The sequence below is a fragment of the Sminthopsis crassicaudata genome, chromosome 2 (genome assembly GCF_048593235.1).
Source record: "Sminthopsis crassicaudata isolate SCR6 chromosome 2, ASM4859323v1, whole genome shotgun sequence".
In the NCBI taxonomy this organism is placed as follows: Eukaryota; Metazoa; Chordata; class Mammalia; order Dasyuromorphia; family Dasyuridae; genus Sminthopsis; species Sminthopsis crassicaudata.
Genome location: NC_133618.1, coordinates 192443584 through 192463882, shown reverse-complemented (window position 1 = coordinate 192463882; position 20299 = coordinate 192443584). Strand labels below are relative to the sequence as shown.

Sequence of the window (20299 nt, the reverse complement as noted above, 5' to 3'; positions counted from 1 at the left end):
TTTCAAGGAAATTAATAACTAATGTAAATGGAGATGGTATAGATGTACAGACATAAAATAATATTATACAGCAGCAGTCAATAAAAACATTTGGTACTGGTTAAGAAATAGAGTAGTTGATCAGTAGAATAGGTTAGATTTATAAGACAAAATAATGACTATAGTAATCTCATGTTTGATAAACCCAAATACCTCATCTTCTGAGATAAGAACTCACTATTTGACAAAAATTGCTGGGAAAACTGAAAAAAAAAAGTATGACAGAAAGTAGGCATTGACTCATATCTAACACCTTATACCAAGATAAGGTTGAATTTGTATTATGTGAAAAAGTGACTGAGAGACAGATCTTCTTTAATCAGAAAAATAGCCAACAATTTATTTGAACTATTCAAAAGTTGAATGAAGCATTTCTTCAGACAGAGTTCCCCTTTACAAGCAGTACTTAAATTTATTCTAGCTATAGAAGACTAATTATAACAAACTTGGATTCTATTACTTCTAAGTTGAAAATTTTATTCTGAAATTTTAGATTCTATAAATCCAATAACTGATGAAAAAGGAAAAGAAGAACAAAGGAGAAGGAACAACCATGAAGTCTACAGAATAGAATGCTGGGTTTGAAGTCAAAACTTCCCTGCGAAAGTTGCTAGATTTGTGATGCTAAGCAAGTCCCTTTATATCTATATTCCTCAAGTAAATACAGATTTACCCACTTAGTTATACAGTTGAAGATCTGTTGTAGGAAGCAGTACCCAAACTGGCAGAATTCTATTGCTTTCCTTCACTTACTTACAATAATGCCTATTTATATAACATTTTAATTTTTACAGAGCATTTCTTTTACAAAACTCCATAAAATAAGTAATATGAGTACCATCCCAATTTCAGTGATGAAGAAAGTGATAAATAAGATTTTGTGACTACTCTAGGATCCCACATTTCTCAACTTGCCTAGAGCCCCACAGTTCTCACTTTTCAGAATTAGGGTTAGGAAACCTGATATTTTGAATCCAAATCATTGTTCTTTAACCCATGTTACACTTTTTAAGGAGATGCTTCATGCCCTCTTTGCCATTTATATAACTTTTTCCCCAATTTAACAAAACTAGGAAGTAACACTCAACTGGATCCAGGCTCATTTTCTTTTCTCCCAATTTTCCATGACTCTAACTGAGGCAGAAAATGTTCATTTATTTCCAAGACAAATTGAAATGTAAATAATTTATCCCTGGATAGTATAAGAATCAAGTCTTTCGGTCAAAGGATGTGTTTGAAGGGAATTGTATTTGAATTTCATATAGTGAACACGTGGGTCTTCTGACCAGGTGTTCACTCAGGAAGCATTAAGTCAGGGCATTATGTGAGTATATATAATAAAGGCTTTTAAGATTACACGTGGCTGTTCTTGAGTGCGCTACCGGTTATTAAGCTATAGATTCAAGAGATTGTGGCCAGAGACCTTTGAAGGCCTCACAGGAGGCGAGCTGGGTAGAGTTCACACTGCAAAGGACAGTGGTCAAAGGTACTCTGTTGGGTCTAGGACAGACTAATAATTGTAATTGCCAGGAGAGCACGTTACAAAGCATTGACATATATATATATATATATATATATATATATATATATATATATATATATATATATATATACACACATATACATATATATATATATATATACATATATACACATATATATATTTGCATGCATATGGAAATATATACCTTTGTGTATATTAATACAAATACAGATATAAATCTCTGTATATTTATATGCATATGTATGTTTATGTATACATAAATATCCATATATGTAAAATGCTTATACATATCAAGTTATATGCAAGATAACCAGGAAATACTAAAGAGATGGAAAACATTGGAATTAAAAGAAATTTGGGAGGCTTCCTGTAGAAAATGGGATTTTAGTTGGGATATAAAGGAACCCAGGAAAACTGGTAATTTGAATGGATGAGGGAGAATTTTCCATCTATAAGGGACAATCAGAGAAAATGTCAAATCAGAGAAATAAAAAATAGTGTTCACGAAACAGCAAAGAGGTCCTTGGATTGAAGAATATGTTTTGGGGAATAAGATTTAAGAAGAGTAGGAAGATGAGAGTTTGTAAATGAGAGTCCTTATACTTAATATAATATGTTCCCTCAAGATAGTTGAGATAGTTGCTATCTTCTTATTAAAGGAATAAAATGATGCGTCAAAATAAAAATATGACTTTATGCAACTCATAGTTGTGGTTTTTCAAGCCATTACTCAGACCAAGAGACCACTGATTCTAGGTCTAGCAATCTCTCTTTCATGACACATACCTGAAATAACAGTTCAATTTTGCACTTGAAGATAATACATTTAACTAAGTATGAATTTTTAAAGAAATTAGCTTCTTTTTTCAAAAAAATAGAAAGAAACAAAATAATTATTCAGTATGTCATTACAACATAAGGTTTTTAGGAAGTATATTTAGAATAAAAATCTTTTCAGTATCATCCCACAATGTACTAGTCTGACTTTTTTTTAATATGAATTCTATTTACAATTTTCATTTTGCTCTTTTAAAAGTCCCCCTTGTTTTATTCAATACAATATTGAGACAGTCTTTATTTCAGATTTATTTATACCAACATTTGAAAGTACTAAAAACTGAACTGGAATCATAGTGCTTTAAAATCTTGTAGGAAAAAAGCAAGGCAAATATAGAAGTGAATAAAAATCAAGAAATGAAGAAAGACAATAAGTTATATTTCTGAAATCCCTAAAGTTCCCAAGGCCTGAAATCCATTTAGTTGGCCCTAAGTGGCAACTGAGGGTAAAAATAAGAAATAAATGCAATATAGCACAATAACATTAGAAATGGCACTGGATTTTGCATCATTAGCTGTACCTAAAAAGGATCTTTCTCCTCTCTTATCTTCAGTTTCCTTATCTGAAAAATGAGGTACTTGATCAGTTGATCTTTAAGGTCTTCCCAAATTTAAATACTACAAATTCTCATGGTCACATAAATAGTTCAAATCTGGTACTGTTTTATTATATAAAACTGATTTTCAGAAACTCAAGTCATGCTATTGTCTCTTATGCTTGCATTTTTACCAAAAATAGGACTCTCTTCCTACTTCCACCAAAGATAGAATATAATATATAAAAACAATAATAAACCCTTCCATTTTAGGATGGTATTTGGAAAATGCAGTATTTCCATTTGGAGATCAGTTGGCCTTGCAAATAGATTGTACCTAAAGTATAAGATGTGAAGGGTGCTAGAAAAGTTTATTTCATCCTCAATAATGCCTATCTAAATAACAAATAAAAAAAGATCAATTTCTTGTAAGATTTAATATTTCAGCATTAGAAATGTATCTTTTTGGATCTAAAAGTCTGTTAAGTTTTCAAGAATGGTCTCATAAAATGGATATCCATTCACACTGGAAGGTGCCTTCAGCTCACAATCAGCTTACATCCTGGAAAGATTATAAATTTTTTCATCTTGAAAGTCAATCAGTGAAATAAGCTAAATCCTGTAGGGTCTGGTGGGGCAAGGGGTTAGGAAATAGTGAGAAGGCTTAAAAGAAAAGAAAACCAGATATCACCAAAGAAAAAGTTCACTTACTATATAATTAGGGGGAGAAAATATGTTTTCTGAAGATGAAAGGGTAGTAAGAACTCAAGGATTATCAAATTTAGAATATAAATTGGATGCAATTTTATAAAGAGGTTATTTGGTTTATATTTACAAACTATTTTTAAAAAGTTTCTCTGATGGAATTTAAGCTACATCAGGGCTGGACTATTTATTTATGTTTCTTTTTAATATAGTACCTGAGACTCATTATTAATAAATGATTATTGCTTGAATGATTAGTTTAAAATATTAATTTGCATGTCACAATGTTATATGTTTTTTTTTCTTTTCAGAAACTCTAACTCTATTTAGGAATTATTTTTGTGACATTTCTTGGTACCAGCATTTGGGTTTGATAGAACTACCAAAGTTCCTAACAATATTTTGCATTTGCATCTGTTTTACCTAAATGTTTCACATGGATTTCATAAAAAAAAACAAAAAAAATCTAGCATCTGATGTTGCACTATCAGATAGTGCATATCTCCCAAAAGTGCCTGCAATGATGTTCTCTTTTCTCTCAGTACAAGTTTATTTTTTATTGTATTCACAATTCTGACAAAACAGAGGTGTCACTGATGTAAGCAGATTGAGTTTAATACAATAGCATCTTAGATTTAGAAATGAAGGAGAACTAGGGACCATCTAGTTCTTTCTCTGTAGATGAGGAAACTGACATTAAGTTAGGTGAAATTAATCTTAAAGGTAACAACTGAAAAACAAAAACAAACCGTATTTTAATTCAGGTCATCAGGCTTAAATTCAGAACTTTTTCTTCTGTGGCAATAGGATTCCTCTCTTTCTTCCTTAACTGACAAACAGCAATTGTGGGGGTCAAATGTAATAGCTATGAAAGCACTTAACAAATTGTAAAGCCCTATTAACATATAAAGTGAAATTATCCAGTTTTCCTTTTACATTCCTTATAGCTTTGACACAATGTTGAGCACATAGTAGGTACTTAGTAAGTGCTCATTATATAGAATATAAGTGGAAACATTGACTGTACCACATGCTTATAATCATTAACCACAAAGAACTAGTAACCATAGAGTTATGGTAACAATTAATGAAAATGAAATGCACTATTTTTCCCTCCCACAACCAAATCCCCTCCAAGAAAAGACAAACTGGAAAATATACTTGTAATTTTTTGTTTGTTTTTAGTCTATAAAAGTAATTTTATCATAGTGAAATTCCAGTAAGCATTCCTTCCACTAAAACAGCTCAAAAATGTTCTACAATTTACATCTTTTAGAGGTACTCAAAATTGTACTGACTTGCACGTTTTGACAGACAATATATATAATAGTGGTACCTTGCACCTGGGTCTGACTGTGAGGGCAACTTTCCAGCCATTATACCTTGCTGCTTTTCCATACTACAATTTAGAATTATAACTAGGGAAAATATAAATATGGAAAATTTAACAGTATAAGATAAAAGAAACATTAGAAATCATCCAGCTAACCATGTCTTCTTAACTAATGAGAAAAATAATAATGATAAAGACATGTGCCCAACTCCTACCTAGGTAGATGATTTCCAAATCTTTCCCTTCAGCTTTGATACTTCCTCCTAAAGAGGCAACGCTCTTTTGATTTCCTGTGGCATCTCAAATTCTGTATATCCAAAACCTAATTTATATTTCCCTCTCTTAAATGCAAATTAAGATAACTCTGAGATATCATTATACACCTGTCAGATTGGCTAAGATGACAGGAACAAATAATGATGAATGTTGGAGGGGCTGTAGGAAAACTGGGACACAGATGCATTGTTGGTGGAGTTGTGAAAGAATCCAACCATTCTGGAGAGCAATCTGGAATTATGCCCAAAAAGTTATCAAAATGTGCATACCCTTTGACCCAGCCATACTACTACTGGACTTATATCCCAAGGAAATACTAAAGAAGGGAAAGGGACCTCTATGTGCCAAAAATTTTGTGGCAACCCTTTTCATTGTGGCTAGAAACTGGAAAATGAATGGATGTCCATCAATTGTAGAATGGTTGGGTAAATTATGGTATATGAATGTTATGGAATATTATTGTTCTGTAAGAAATGACCAACTGGAGGAATACAGAGAGGCTTGGAGAGACTTACATCAACTGATGCTGAGTGAAATGAGCAGAACTAGGGGATCATTATACACTTCAATAATGATACTGTATGAGGATGTATTCTGATGGAAGTGGATATCTTCAACATAGAGAAGAGCTAATCCAATTCCAATTGATCAATGATGGACAGAATCAGCTACATCCAGAAAAGGATCACTGGGAAATGAGTGTAAACTGTGAGCATTGTTTTTTTTTTTGTTTGTTTGTTTGTTTGTTTGTTTTTTGTTTTTGTTTGTTTGGTTGGTTTGGTTTCTCTTCCCAGATTATTTTTACCTTGGGAATACAATCCTTCCTTTGCAACAACAACAACAAAATTCGGTTCTGCAGATATATATATATATATATATATATATATATAGTACCAAGCATATACTATAAGATATTTAATATGTATGGGAATGCCTGCCAGCTAGGGTGGGGGTGGAGGGAAGGAGGGGAAAAACTCAGAACAGAAGGGAGTACAAGGGATAATATTGTAAAAAAAAAAATTACCTATGCATATGTACTGTCAAAGAAAATGTTATAATTATAAAAATTAATAAAAAATATTTCTCTCTCTGTGCCCTATACATTTTCCTCTACATCTTTTCCTCCTGATTTCACATTTATATGCACCAACACTTTCTCCAGCTCAGAGGCCAGCTACCAGCAAAAGTTTTCTAACCACTAAACAATGCTGCCTTGGCTTAATCTTAAGTAAAGACAGTAAAACCTGTTGAATAATATATAAATTGCATGTGACTGTATAGAAAGAGAATTTTTATACATGAAAAAGGTAGTGTAAGGAATAAATTTTATGAAGTTTACATTTTTACACGTGGAAAAGTTTCTCTGTTTAAAGTTTCACAATAAATTATTTTATTTTAAAAAACAGCAAACAAATACATATCAATCATCGTGGCAATTTTTAGTATGAAGGAGACAATGAAGATAAAAATAACCACTTATAACATTCAGTTAGAGATTGGATGAGGGCAATTTGTTTTTCTTAGAACAATTTCTAAGAGCTAGCTTAAAACAATCAGCCAGTTAAAGAACTTGAGAAAGTTTCAGACTTGTTTTGATAAGCACAAGACCTGCATCACCACATAAGCAACCATTTTGAAAGCTTTATTACCCTCTTTTCCTTCTCTTATTGCCTTCCAAGATTACAGCTCTTTAGCCCTATGAAACCCTTTTCATCTGACTTCTCTGTTCCTGTGTCAATGGTAAAAAAAAAAAAATCTATTTTATACACATATTATACAGGCATATATGTATAGGTGATTTTTCCATTAAAATGTAAATTAATCCTAACTTACCTGTGAGATCTACCAAGAAGAGAAGAATTTATGACCAAACAAGGAATAGAAAGCATTACAAGATGTAAAATAAGTTTGATTATTTAAATTAAAAAGGTTTTACACAAACAAAACCAATACAAGCCAAATTAGAGGGGGAAACAAGCAGAAAGCTTACAGGGGAAAACTTTCCTGCTAAGTATCTCTCATAAATGCTTCATTTCTCAAATATACTGAGAAATGAGTCAATTTTTTGAAATACAAGTCAATTAATAAATGGCTAAATGATATGAACAGGCAGTCTTTAGATGAAGAAATTAAAGCTAAATCTGATCATATATAAAAATCTTTATGTGTATTCATAATTAATTAGAACAATGCTGAGGTACTATTCATACCTATTAGATTGATCAATATGACAGAAAAGAAAAGTGATAAGTATTTGAGGGGATCTGGGTAAATTGGGATGATATTACACTACGTGGAATTGTGACTTAATGCATTATTTCTGGAGGGTATTTTGGAAATATGCCCAAAGGACTATAAAACTGTGCTTATCTTTTAATGTAATACCACTACAAGGTCTGTATCTCAAAGAGAACAAAGAAAAAGAAAAAACAGCTCTTTACAGTTGCTCTTTTTGTTATGGCAAAGAATAAGAAATTTAGAGGAAGAGCATCATTTGGGGAATGACTGAACAAATTATAATATATCATTATTAAGGAATACTATTGTACTAGAAGAAATGATAAGCAGGGAAATTTTAAGAAAAAAGTTCAGAATATTTTTATGAGCTGATACAATGTGAAGTAAGCAGAACCAGTAGAACATTATTCACAGTAATAGCAATATTGTATGATGATCAACTGTGAATGAATATTCAGCAATACAATGATCTAAGAAGATTCCAAGACTCATGATGAAAAATGTTATCCATCTCCAGAGGAAAAAAAATAGATAGAGTCTTAATACAGATTGAAGTATATAAGTTTTCACTTTTTATTTTTCTCATGATGGTTTTTTGGAGGTCAAAGTTTTCTTTCTCAGTATGATTAATATGCAAATATATTTAGTGTGATTACACACGTATAACATGTATCAAATTACTTACAATCTTGGGGAGAGAGGACAAGAGAGGGAGGGAGAAAGAGAATGTGGAACTCACTTTTTAAAAATTAATGTATGTTAAAAGTTGTTTTTACATGTAATCGGAAAATATAATTCTTTTAAAATTTAAAAATAATATAAGCTCATTGAAGAGAGGGACTTAGTCTTTGTATTTCAAGAATTTAGAATTGTGACATTTATTGATAAACTGATTGATTATAAACTCAGATAGCACTTTATTATGACTCAAAGTCCTCCTCTTCTCTCAATAACTTATGGTTCACAGTGACTGTTTCAAATTTTTATGTTCCTTTTCAAGGCATCCAAATCCTCCCCAAACATCACAACTAAATCAAATAATTTAGCTTAATTTAATATGAATGTTGAGAACATTTTAAAAATAGGTCTTTCAACTCATTTCCTTATTTTCCTCAAACTTTTCATTTGAATCACCTATTATATATATATATATATATATGTACATATATATGTATGTATGTATATATATATGTATATTTCTCTCCTCCCTTTCTTCCTTCCTCTAACTTTCTCTCTCTCTCTCTCTCTCTCTCTCTCTCTCTCTCTCTCTCTCTCTCTCTCTCTCTCTCTCTCTCTCTCTCTCACACACACACACACACACACACACACACACACACACACATACCCCTTATTGGGAAAATCTTCTCTTACTTGTTAAGGCTAAATAAACAACTTCACACCTGAAGCCATTTCCTGATCCATTTTTGTCATCCTTTTCCATTAATCATTTTGCAAACATTTTATCTTCTTTTTATTGTCTCCTCAACTTAAAAAAAAAAGCCTTGATCTTTTTAATGCTAAATTGTCTTATGCTCTTCCAGATTCTTTCCCATGTCTGTAGCTTTTCATAGTATTCCTGAGATATAGAAACACCTCTTTTCACATATGATTCCTTAATTCTCACCAGTTTTTTTTAAAGGGCAGACCCGAGTAAAGGTCATATTTTTAAAGAAACTTTACTGACCTCACCTTTAAGTCTGATAGAGTTTTCAACTTTAGTGTACATTTATATATTTGTCTTCTATTCTGTTTTTACATACTGGCCCTTTAGTTTTAAGTGTGTAAGGGCTGTGTCTTATAATTCATATTTAGCAAATAAACCAGACTTTTACCATGTGGAAAACACTATTAGGAGTTGAGAAATTATATACATATGGACATAGACATATAAATAAAATTAGATATCTCTCATATACACACATACACAGACACATATATAGCCACATATAGTTGATACATATGTGATATATGCAGCACCTTGTCTGGAGTCAGGAAGACTCTAATTCAAATCTAGAGTCAGCCACCTACTACTTTTGTGACATTGGGCAAGCCATTAATACTGTTTGTCTTAGTCTTCTCATCTGTAAAATGAGCTGGAGAAGGAAATGATATAACATACCAATACCTTTATCAAGAAAACCCTAAAATAAGATTATAACAAGTCAGACACAACTAAAATCACTGAACAACAACAAATACACACATATGTATGTGTATGTACGTATGTGATAGCACAGGATATAAGAAATCATATCTCCATCATCTTCTAACACAAGAATCTCTATATATAGGATATTGAATTGTTATTATTAAAACAACTTTTAAGAAGATTGCCTTTGCTTTTGCATTGTTTAAAAAATACTAACAAATCATAGGCTGTAGCAAAAAAAAATCATACATTTAGAGCCTTAAGGGACCTTAGAGACTACTTAGTTCATCAATTGATACTTTACAACTTGTGTGGAAAAGTGAGGGCTAGAGATAATGTACTGTCCAAGGTTTTCCAGGTTGTAAAAAAAAAAAAAAAAAAAAAAAAAAAGTAAAGATTTGAACTCACATCATCCAACTCTCCTACCTTTTTCCATTATGCTGAAATATTTTTTATCACATTTATGAATTTGGAAAGTGCTTTTTTCATAGCAACCCTGTGAAATAAGTTGTACAAATTGCATTATCCCTCTTCTAATCAACAAGGAAATTAAAGTCACAAAAAATTTAAATGGCTTACTCAGGGTCACAGACTGGTAAATAGTGGAGTTGGTCTTATAGCCAAGTTTTCTCATCCCAAGTACAGAATGATTGACACTATAAAATATTGAAATATGTAGCAAATAACTTCATTTAAGCCATTTTATGATAATTAATATGATAAGAGAATAAGCAGTAATTGTTCACTATATTATATTATAATTTATGGCATAAAGATGATTTTGGCCAGTGCATATACTAGATACCCATATCTGAAGTCCAGAAAACCTGGATTCAAATCCAACCTGCTGCATAGATAAACTGTGTGACAGAAGGAAATCACTTGATGACTATGAGCTTCATTTCCCTTATCTATAAAAGGAGGATACTAATAATTTTATTACCAATAGAATTGTCTTATTCTTTGCTTTTGTATCTCAGCTTTTAGCACAATATCTGGCATGAAGTAGGCATTTGATAAATATCTGTATATTGATATTTTATAGAGTCACTGTAAGAAAATATAAAGTACCTGCAAATTTTAAAATGTTACCTAAATGTGAACTAATATTATGAGCTATGATCTGTATATTTCTTACCCACAAATATTTATAGGGCAAGATTTTTAAATCCATGTAGAATTAACTTGACATAGATAGCATTAATAATTGGTTTCTTAAAAAGGAATTACAATTTCTTCTCATTAAATATTAAGAGATTTAGAGAACAGAGACTCCAGTTTCCTCTATAAAAGGCTTTAAAGAAAGGTGTAGATAGATGCAGCTTGAGAAGTTGTTGAAAGATTCTGAGAAGTCCTGCTGGAGAGGATTCCCCTGAAACTTGAGCACCTTTGCTACAGTAAGCATATTTTGCTGTGTGATTTACACATATTTCTGCTGTGCTTTTCTAATGCTGAAAAGTCAGGATTAGTAGAAACCAATTATCAACAATATTAGCAAATAAAAAGATGAAAAATGGCAAATAGAAATTACAGCTACATGGGACATTCCCCAGAAGCTTTTTAAAATTAACAAAGTCTCTGGAAAGACCCAACATTCCTACTATAGTAGTAGAAAGAGTAATAAACAGATAGCTTGGATACTGGGTTTTCCTAGTTTTGGATTATTCATTAATTCACTCTATGACCAAAGGCTGTTCATGAGATCTCAAAAAGATCTCGTTTCTAGAGCTAGAGAAGGCACTAGAGGTCATTATCAGATTTACCCCTTCCCCTCCCCCCCAGCCCATTTTTGAGATGAAGAAAGTCAAAAGTAAGACCAAACAAGTGGCAAGTGGCAGTCAAAATTTAAAGTCAGTACTTTTGAATCAAAAATCAATGATCTTTCCTTCCTTATTTGGCATCTTTTTCCTCATATATAAAATGGGAGTTGAACTACATGGAATCTAATGTTCCTTTTCTTTAAATACTAAAAATGTCTGGAAAATTATTCACGTTAAAGAATAAATAACTAAAAGTCACCATCTCCTTTAATTCTCTAATGGGAATATTCATAATTTTAAAGGGACCTATTTATTCAGATAAATCTTTTATAGTAGAATGGTACAGCATTGGAATTTTTTCAGGATCCGATACCAACTCTATTCAGTTTTCTTCATCTCCCCTAAATTCAGAATATAAGTCAACATCTTGGCATTCTACTTCTGTCAACTGCTTGAAGAGACTGTCAACAGAAAACAGTAATTTATAATACAAGCAACTTAAATATAAATCATTACATTAAAAGCTGATTATGTGCAATGGAGTCGAGATTTCATCAGGAAAGATTCAGAGATATATTTACAGACCATATAGATAACTATTATAAAGATTTTATTTTTCCTTTTTGGCTTTTAAATCCCCAATTCTCACAAGAGGGATTCCAACAAGAAGGTACTTAATAATCGTTTGATCAATTGAGATAATATATGAGTTTGGCAAATTTACAACACAGCACATAAGTGAATATACAAAGAATTTGTGATTATATAATATTAGGAACTGCCAACATTAAGGCAGAACACAATATCTTATAGCTCTTCAATCTTTTGGAGATTTGCCAGAAGCCCTTGTGGTTAAGTGACTTAACCAGCTCACAAAATTAGTAAGCCTCTGAGGCAGGATTTGGCCTCTCTTATTAAATCCAAGTCCAGCAAACTAATCACTAGGTCATAATGCCTCTAAAATATATCATAAACCGACAAAAAATCCTTCACAATTTTATACACTAACAATAAAAAATTTTAAAAACCACTAAAAACCATTTAAATATTACAAAGCACAACAGAAACATTACTTATTTAGAAATTAAATCATCTAATCATTCAAATAAACTTTATGATGATAATTACAAAACTACAATACCAGAAATAAATGGGTTTATTAGAAAATAGATTGATTTAAAATCAGGGGACTTAAGCTTGATTCTTAGCTCAGCACTTGCTACTCATATGATCCTGAGAAATTCCTTTCTCCTATCTGGAGCTCAGCTCCCTTACCTGTAAAATAAAGACTCTAGGGAGGCACTCTGAATCATTCAGCTCTAAAACCTATAATGTCTAAATACTTTCCATTCAGAAGTGACATAATAAATAATCACTTCCTCAGTCTTAAATTCCCAACTACTGGATAAGAAGCTGCTTTTGCTAATCATTATTGTTACCTTGAACCTTTAATATTTCACAAATTATTTAAAGGTGTGACAATCACAAGACAATGTTAAAAATAAAATATAAAAATCAATACTGACTTGCTATAATTTTGACTGGTTCTACAAATAATATTTAATCCAACATTAATGTGAGTGTAGTTTTTAGCCTTTTTTATTCTATTTTATTAATGCTACCATCACTGAATATTTTTTTATTTATCATCTAAAACAGGTTATACTGAATTTAACTGTTTATCTAAACTCAGCAGATAGATATTTAACATGTGATTGGTGGATTGTCGGTCTGATACTGTGTAGCAGTTTGAGTCCTAGAATAAATTTTGACAATTTCCAGATGCAAAAGACTCAGAGAAAAAAACAAATACAATGAAGACTAATGATGAAAGTCTTAGTTCTGTGTCTTCTAGAAAAGCCAGTTTTAAAAGTCATTTATTATTATCAAAAAGATACATTTATTTGTCCCTGATACTCTTCTTGTCTACAATATAAAGTAACATGTAAAACACTAACACCTCAGACATCAGAAACTGTCTTCCTAAGTGATTTTAGCTGAAATATCTGAAGACAGTGCTACTGATAATCAGTATAATGTAGGAAAATCTTCAAGTGAAGCTAAGGCTAACAGCATCCTGTGCATGTTAACAGTTATCAGAGAAAGAAGGGAAAGGGTCTTCATTGCTTGGAACATTCATAAAATCAATTCTCTTGTCATGAGTCTGTCAAATCATTTTAAGGAAGACACTGCAGTAGTAATGGCTTAGTGGTTTATTCAGTATAGTAAGAATAGTGGGGTAAATGAGGCCTCAAATTCTTAATAACTAGAAAATTTAAGAATGTTGATGGTCTGGGGTAAAGTGACATCTAGTGTTCACCTAACATAGTCCAAAAATGCATTATCCAGGTGAATTAATAATGAAAAAAAATGCATCTGTTCAATAGAAAAGTATAGATTCATAGAATGATAGCACAAAAAGGGATCTTTTACAGATAGGAAATTATAAACTAAAGTAAGTAGGTGACTTACTTGAAGTTACACGGCTAGATGAGCTAAGGCCAAGTATTCCTACATTGTGTTTAGTGTTCTTTCCACTATGAATTTTAACATAATTTTTGCATGTATTTTGTTTTAAACAACCTTGAAATTCTTATATCTGTCAGTCTAACACACATACACACACACCCCCTATGAAAAATTGTGAAAATACAGAATCAAAGAAGAGAAATGAACAGTTTTGAAGAAGCCAGTACTTATATAATGTTGATCAAGTATTAGGAGTGTATTATAATAAGGATTTTTTTAGGACTTTGGGTATCTGAGATCCTAGGTTAGAATTAGCCCAGTTCTAATTATCTTTACATTATCTGTGAGATAATTGTGTTTTGGGAGCATATTCATTTAATTGATTTTGATATTCATATAGAAAAAGAGTGAATTATCTTCTACTTTTCTCTTTGTTGACAATAGCTCTATAAGATAACTTGGAGTAAAACAAACTTTGAAACTTTTTCATAGAACATTTTCAATAGATTTTAATTTGAAATATATCTCTTTTGTTAACACTACAAAATTTCTATGAAATATAAGTTTCTACACTAGGACCTGCTAAAAATTTTCACAATTGATCTGTTTTCACCCATCTGTTAGAATAGAATATTTTACCCTTTCTAAAAATAAGTGTACTTGCTGTGTTTTATTTATGATGTCATGGCCATCATCAGAAATTCCACAGTTGAAATGAAAGATGAGTCAGCAAGGCTGAGACACATAATGAACCCATGATAGGAATGATTAAGATTCTTTGGGAGATTAGGTGTTTAATTTACTATATGTAATAACTCAACCTTTAAAGATATGGTTAAGTGGTTATATTGAAAAATGTACATTTCAAATGACCTAGCATTTCCCCCCTACCTTTCAATCTACAAACCCATCATAGGAAACATCATTATTGTCTCCCACAATCTAATGCTTCAAGCTTGGTAGACTGAAGTAGCATTGTTATTTAAAAACAGAAAGATTGTTGTAAATACCGATCAATAGCAGAAAACACACAGTACACTGTACTAATGGTTTACTGCAATGGGATTTTGTAATGTGAATAAAAGTAGAACAGGAGTTTGAGCTATGACTCATTTAAATTGGAAAAAAATCAGGTGCAAATGCTATAAAAAGAACAAAGGAAAAAGAAAATCAACTATTGAACACTTATGACATCCTCATAAAATGTGTCACATTCACATAGTCCTACAGAAGTTGTGAACACATCTCACCCTATATAAATATAGTAGGCTATAAGAATTGCAACTTGTGTTAACTTATGCATTTGTGCTTATAAAATTCATTAGACTTATATTCTCCTTAACTAAAACCATTAAATACTATTGCAAATCATTAAGAAAACCATACACTTGTTGATATTAAAATTTGATTTCTTTCCAATATTAATTAACCTTTGGCTAATCTTTTGGTCATCTATTCTAAGAAAAATTACATAGCACAGTATGGCTTATGCTATATTACTTTTGGAATGATGAATATTGCAGATATTATTAGTACATTCAAACATTACAGTGAAAAATTAAGAGATATATTATGAATCATCGTTGAAAATATAAATAGCAAATAATTGGACAACGAAAATGCATCATATTGAATGAGTTTAATATGAATGATATTGGGGATCACAGAATTTTAAATGAATTTACTAAATGCTAGACTTCTTATTTTCAATCTCCTGTATGTCATCAACCTGATATTTAGACTCCAACACTAATATAAAGTTTCCTATCATATAATTCATTTATCATTTCACACATTAGGGTTTCAAAATGCGATGAAAAATGTTTGTGTCTTTTAATTTAGTTGTGTTAAGTAATTTCCATTTCAGAAATATGCATTTAAATACTATGCATTTGTCACCAAAATCAATACTTTAAGGCAATCAATAGATTGATAAGCCATTAACATTCTAAAAAGTATTTGGAATAAATATGGCAGAATTATCTTTTATATTAAAATTTTCATAAACTAAGTTACTGTGGGTCAACATGATATATTGTTCATAATTTCAAACCCATGTTAATATTAATGATTTTGAAAAATATTTGAGTCAGAACAGAATACTTAAAAGCTTCCACAGATATACAAAGTATTCATAACCATTGGGGGCATAATTTATAAATTTAAACCATCATTCAAAAGAAAGTTTTTGGTGGTAGAACATGCATACTTTTATGAAGATCAGAATTATGAAGCCTAATATTTTGACATTTATTTTATCACAAGCAAAGCTTCAGTTATACTTCATTTCACAAATAGCTATGTATTTCCATTTAAAAATAAGTTATTTTTAATAAACTCATCTGAAGCTTTAGTTTAAGATCCACTAACAATATTTAAACACAGAACAACTTTCATCTAAGATTCTTGTACCTTTATAATTACCATCTTTATTTAGGAACCGAAGTACAATAAAAGTATAGATGCATTATTACAAAGAAGACAATTCAGTCACTTTTTTTCCAAAGACTATTGCCTTTTGGAACATCATTCAGCATTCTGAGAAAGCTGGCAAAAGGTATTCATGGTTACACTGTTTTTAGTCATTGGTAGTAGTGGTGAAGGGGGTGGGGGTGGGCAGGGAACTGCTGTAACTTCATCTTGTGTGAATACAATCATGCCTCCTTTTCTGAAAGCTTCTTGTGCAAAGTTGTAACCTGCTGGGCTATTTCTTTCCCTCTCTGTGTCTCTCTGTTTCTCTTTCTGTCTACTCTCTGTTTCTTTTTCTCTTTGTCTCTCTCAGTGTCTCTGTCTCTGTCTGTCTCTGTCTCTCTGTGTGTTTCTCTCCAGTTTCTCTGTCTCTTTCTTTCTCTTTGTCTGTCTCTTTTTTCATCTAGTTAAGTTTGAAGGACAACTCTTTAGGTAAATAAGAAAAACTTTTCAAGTGTGCACCATCTAAAACCACTAAAAATTTGAATGAGTAGCCTGGGGGCAGGGTAGATAGACGCTGGAGAAGATGGTAAGGATGAACATCGGAAGAACAGCTGACAGCTGAGGAGCTGTCAGCTCAGATCATCCACTCACCTAAGTTAACAAAGGTCCCCTATGCTACTACAATCTACAGATGTACAAGGGACAAGATAAGAAGATTGACAACTAGAGATTGGAGAGGGCGTTCTGGGGGAGGTGAAAGAAATGTCTCTCTTACAATCTGGGACAGAAGCCCAAAGAAGAGTTGGACATAAATCCTTAAATGCTCTTACTGGGGGGGGAGGGGAAAGAATTTTGCTCACCTCGAGTTCAAGTAACTGCCCTGTCCTGCTAAGCCCTTCATGCTTCTTCAAAATAAATAGAAGAGTTAAAGCCAAGAAGTTCCTAAGTCAGAGATATGGGAGATGGAGGAAAAGGGAAAGAAGAGTGAGTCACCCCCACATCTTGGATAGAAAGGACTTTTCCTAATAATTTTTTTGAGCCCCGTCCCAAAGGGGCCCCAAAACAAAGTCTCTTCCCCACCCCCCACCCTAGTCTCTGCTCCTCCTCCTCCTGGGCAGGAAAGTTATCTAGGAGGTGCGAAAGAGAACAGATGCAGCTAGATGATCGCAAAAACAGCTGCCGAGAGGCGCAATAGAGGGAGCGCGATGTACTTACCCAAGTGGGTACCAGGAGGGTGACCGGGCGCTCACGCGGTGCGGGGGGTGGCTGTTTCTCTGCCACACTCATTTCCTCCCATGCAGCTCAGATCCTCTCTGCGCGGTATTTGGCTCTGTCACTCCTTTATCAGGCATTGAATAATCCCAAAGCGGACCAGAAACATCCGCGGGCTCAGCCCCTGCGCCGCGTCCGTGGTTCCGGGCTCAGCCACTGCTTCGGGTTTGTTATTCCGTCAGGCTGTTGGTCTGAAGCTCACACCAGCTGGAGACGGGCGGTGGCGGCAGAGGCAGTGGCGGCAGCAGATCCCGGCCAGGCCATGAGCTCAGCTCAGTGCTCCCAATGAGAGCAGCTCAAGAGCAGGGGCCACGACACGCTCCTTGCACGAGGGAGCTCGAGAAAGGGAGGGGTGCGGAGCCAAGGAGGGGAAGGAATGAACACGGCTTTTCACCAGGTTGAGCGCTTTGGGGAAAGGCGATTAACAAAATAGGAGAGAGCAGCTGTGAATTGTTTCCTCCTTCAATTGTCTCTGTGTAATGCTCTCTCCTTTCCACTCAGCCTTTCCGTCCACTCAGACCCCCGTTGTTTCTTACAGCCATCTCGCACGAAGAGCTGTACATTTCTGGCGTTTACACACGTATTCCCCCCCTCCCCCATCCTTCTTTTCTTCCATCCTGGAGAATATTTCACAAGTCTTGAATTACTTTTCAAATAATAAAGACACACTAAAACATTTTCCAGCATCTGGCCCACGTCAAGATTTATGACCATTTTCCCTCCATCCTAGGACAATTATCTAATTCTGTCTTCGTGGTATATCAATGGAGTTCCATTTCTCCCTTGCAAAGTACTGAGTGCTCCCTAGATTCCATTCACTGGAATCCCTACAATTTGCACCTGCTGGCCTTGGCCCTCTGCCTCTTTCCATTGCTAGGCCAGCAATGGCCAATTTTCTGTTTGCTTGTTTCTCCCACCCCTCTATTTTGCTGGGTGGTGCCTTTTCACTCTTACTTATCTGATAATTTAACAAAAATAAATAAGTCTCAGAGAAACAGCATTTAGTGAGCATCTTTTGTCCCTAATGGATAACACCTCAAACAAATCTTTTATAGAATTGCAAAGTTGGGAGAGAATCCTTGAATAACAAGATTTGGAGCAGGAAAGGACCATCAACAACTTTTGTATTACAAAGGAAAAACTGAGTACCAGAGAGAGGTCCCAGTTTCTTCACATCTCACAAGTAATAAGTAGCAAAACAAATAACTCCAAACCACATCATCTTTAAAGCAAACAAACAAAAAGTAAACAAACAAACAAACAAAAAAAAAAAAAAAAACGAAAGAGAAGAAGGAAGGAAGGAAGGAAGGAAGGAAGGAAGGAAGGAAGGAAGGAAGGAAGGAAGGAAGGAAGGAAGGAAGGAAGGAAGGAAGGAAGGAAGGAAGGAAGGAAGGAAGGAAGGAAGGAAGGAAGGAAGGAAGGAAGGAAGGAAGGAAGGAAGGAAGGAAGGAAGGAAAGAAGGAAGGGAAGGAGGGAGGGAGGGAGGGAGGGAGGGAGGAAGGAGAGAAAGAGTAAGTTAGTACTCTTTCTATTTTCATTGAACATTTAGTCACACTATTAAACTAAAAATTTTACTGAAGCTTGAGGGAAACAATAGCTAAAATCTGTAGTTTTCATCAATGCTTCTAATTCTGTTTTTTGGAGCAACAAAACAAGCTTAAATCCTCCATCACATGACAGATTTATTAATCTTGAAGAGTATTGTCCTGTCCCATTTATTTGCAAGGGTAACTTAGCTTCCTGTTATTCCATAATCATCTTGCTCATCCTACAGCAACCTGCATTTCTTTCTAAAAAATTTGTTTGGCAATAGATGAAATATGGGCAAGTTGGAGTTCATTTGAGAAAGTAGCAAAAATAATAGCCAAAAATTGACGAGTACCTCTCTGGTTAGGTTATTATTATTACTATAAAGACAAACATAAAATGGTCTCCCTTTTTGTGTTCCCCTTCTTCCTATACAAGGTTTCATCACAACACACAGATTTTCCTTCTCTTTTCTGAAGACTGTGGAAAATGAAATGAATCTAAGATCACTTGAAAGCCAGCATATATCTAGCAGTTTTTAAAAATAAGACATGTTCCTTCCTGTGACCAAGATCCAAACATGTGTAGTTTAATGCTTAGATCCCACAATAATCATTCCAGTTGATTTCCATTTCATAAAATGAGAAAATTAGAAGATAAAGGAAGAAAGTGGTCATCAATATCAGGATTAATCAGATGTATTTCCATTAGAAGAAAAAAAATCAGTCACTGGGGAGAAAATAAAGCACTATTAAAGGCTTATTTGTAATGAATTCAATTAAGGGATATAGGGGAAAAATATTCGAGTTTCAACAAAGTAGTAAGTAACTCTACTGAAAACTCTATAGGCTTATTTGTACTGAAGTGTACAAAATTCAGGAAACAAGGTGCTGACTAAATTCCTCTAAGATCCTTAACTAATGGAAACCCAAAAAGGTAAAATTATTAGCCCAGGGTTTCTCAGCTACCATAAAGCAAAGTCAAGTTTCATACTTAGGTCTCTTGAAGCCAAATCCCACAGCTTATTCTCTATATTATGATGCAAATTCCATAATCTATATCTAGCTCAGGGACTCTATATAACTAACAATGGAGTCAGTATTCAAATGCTGTGTATAGTAAAGAAATCACTAGATAAGGAATCTGGAGACCAGGGTTCAAGCACTGAACTTGCATGAACTGAGCTCCTACCAAATTATGACAGTTGATATTACCTTTCCGCTTTTACTCTTATATTGCCCT

The 20299-nt window shown here is 33.3% G+C and overlaps 1 protein-coding gene across 1 annotated transcript in view; it reads right to left on the bottom strand.

The window, feature by feature from the left end:
- The window catches only part of SNTG2 (syntrophin gamma 2), a 671931-nt gene extending 653717 nt beyond the window's left edge, over positions 1-18214 (bottom strand). Inside the window, exon 1 of the mRNA XM_074288004.1 lies at positions 17474-18214. Within this exon, the coding sequence (XP_074144105.1) occupies positions 17474-17545 (72 nt within the window). The 5' untranslated portion in view covers positions 17546-18214. The remainder of the gene's footprint in view (positions 1-17473) is intronic.
- Between the last annotated feature and the right edge of the window lie 2085 nt (positions 18215-20299).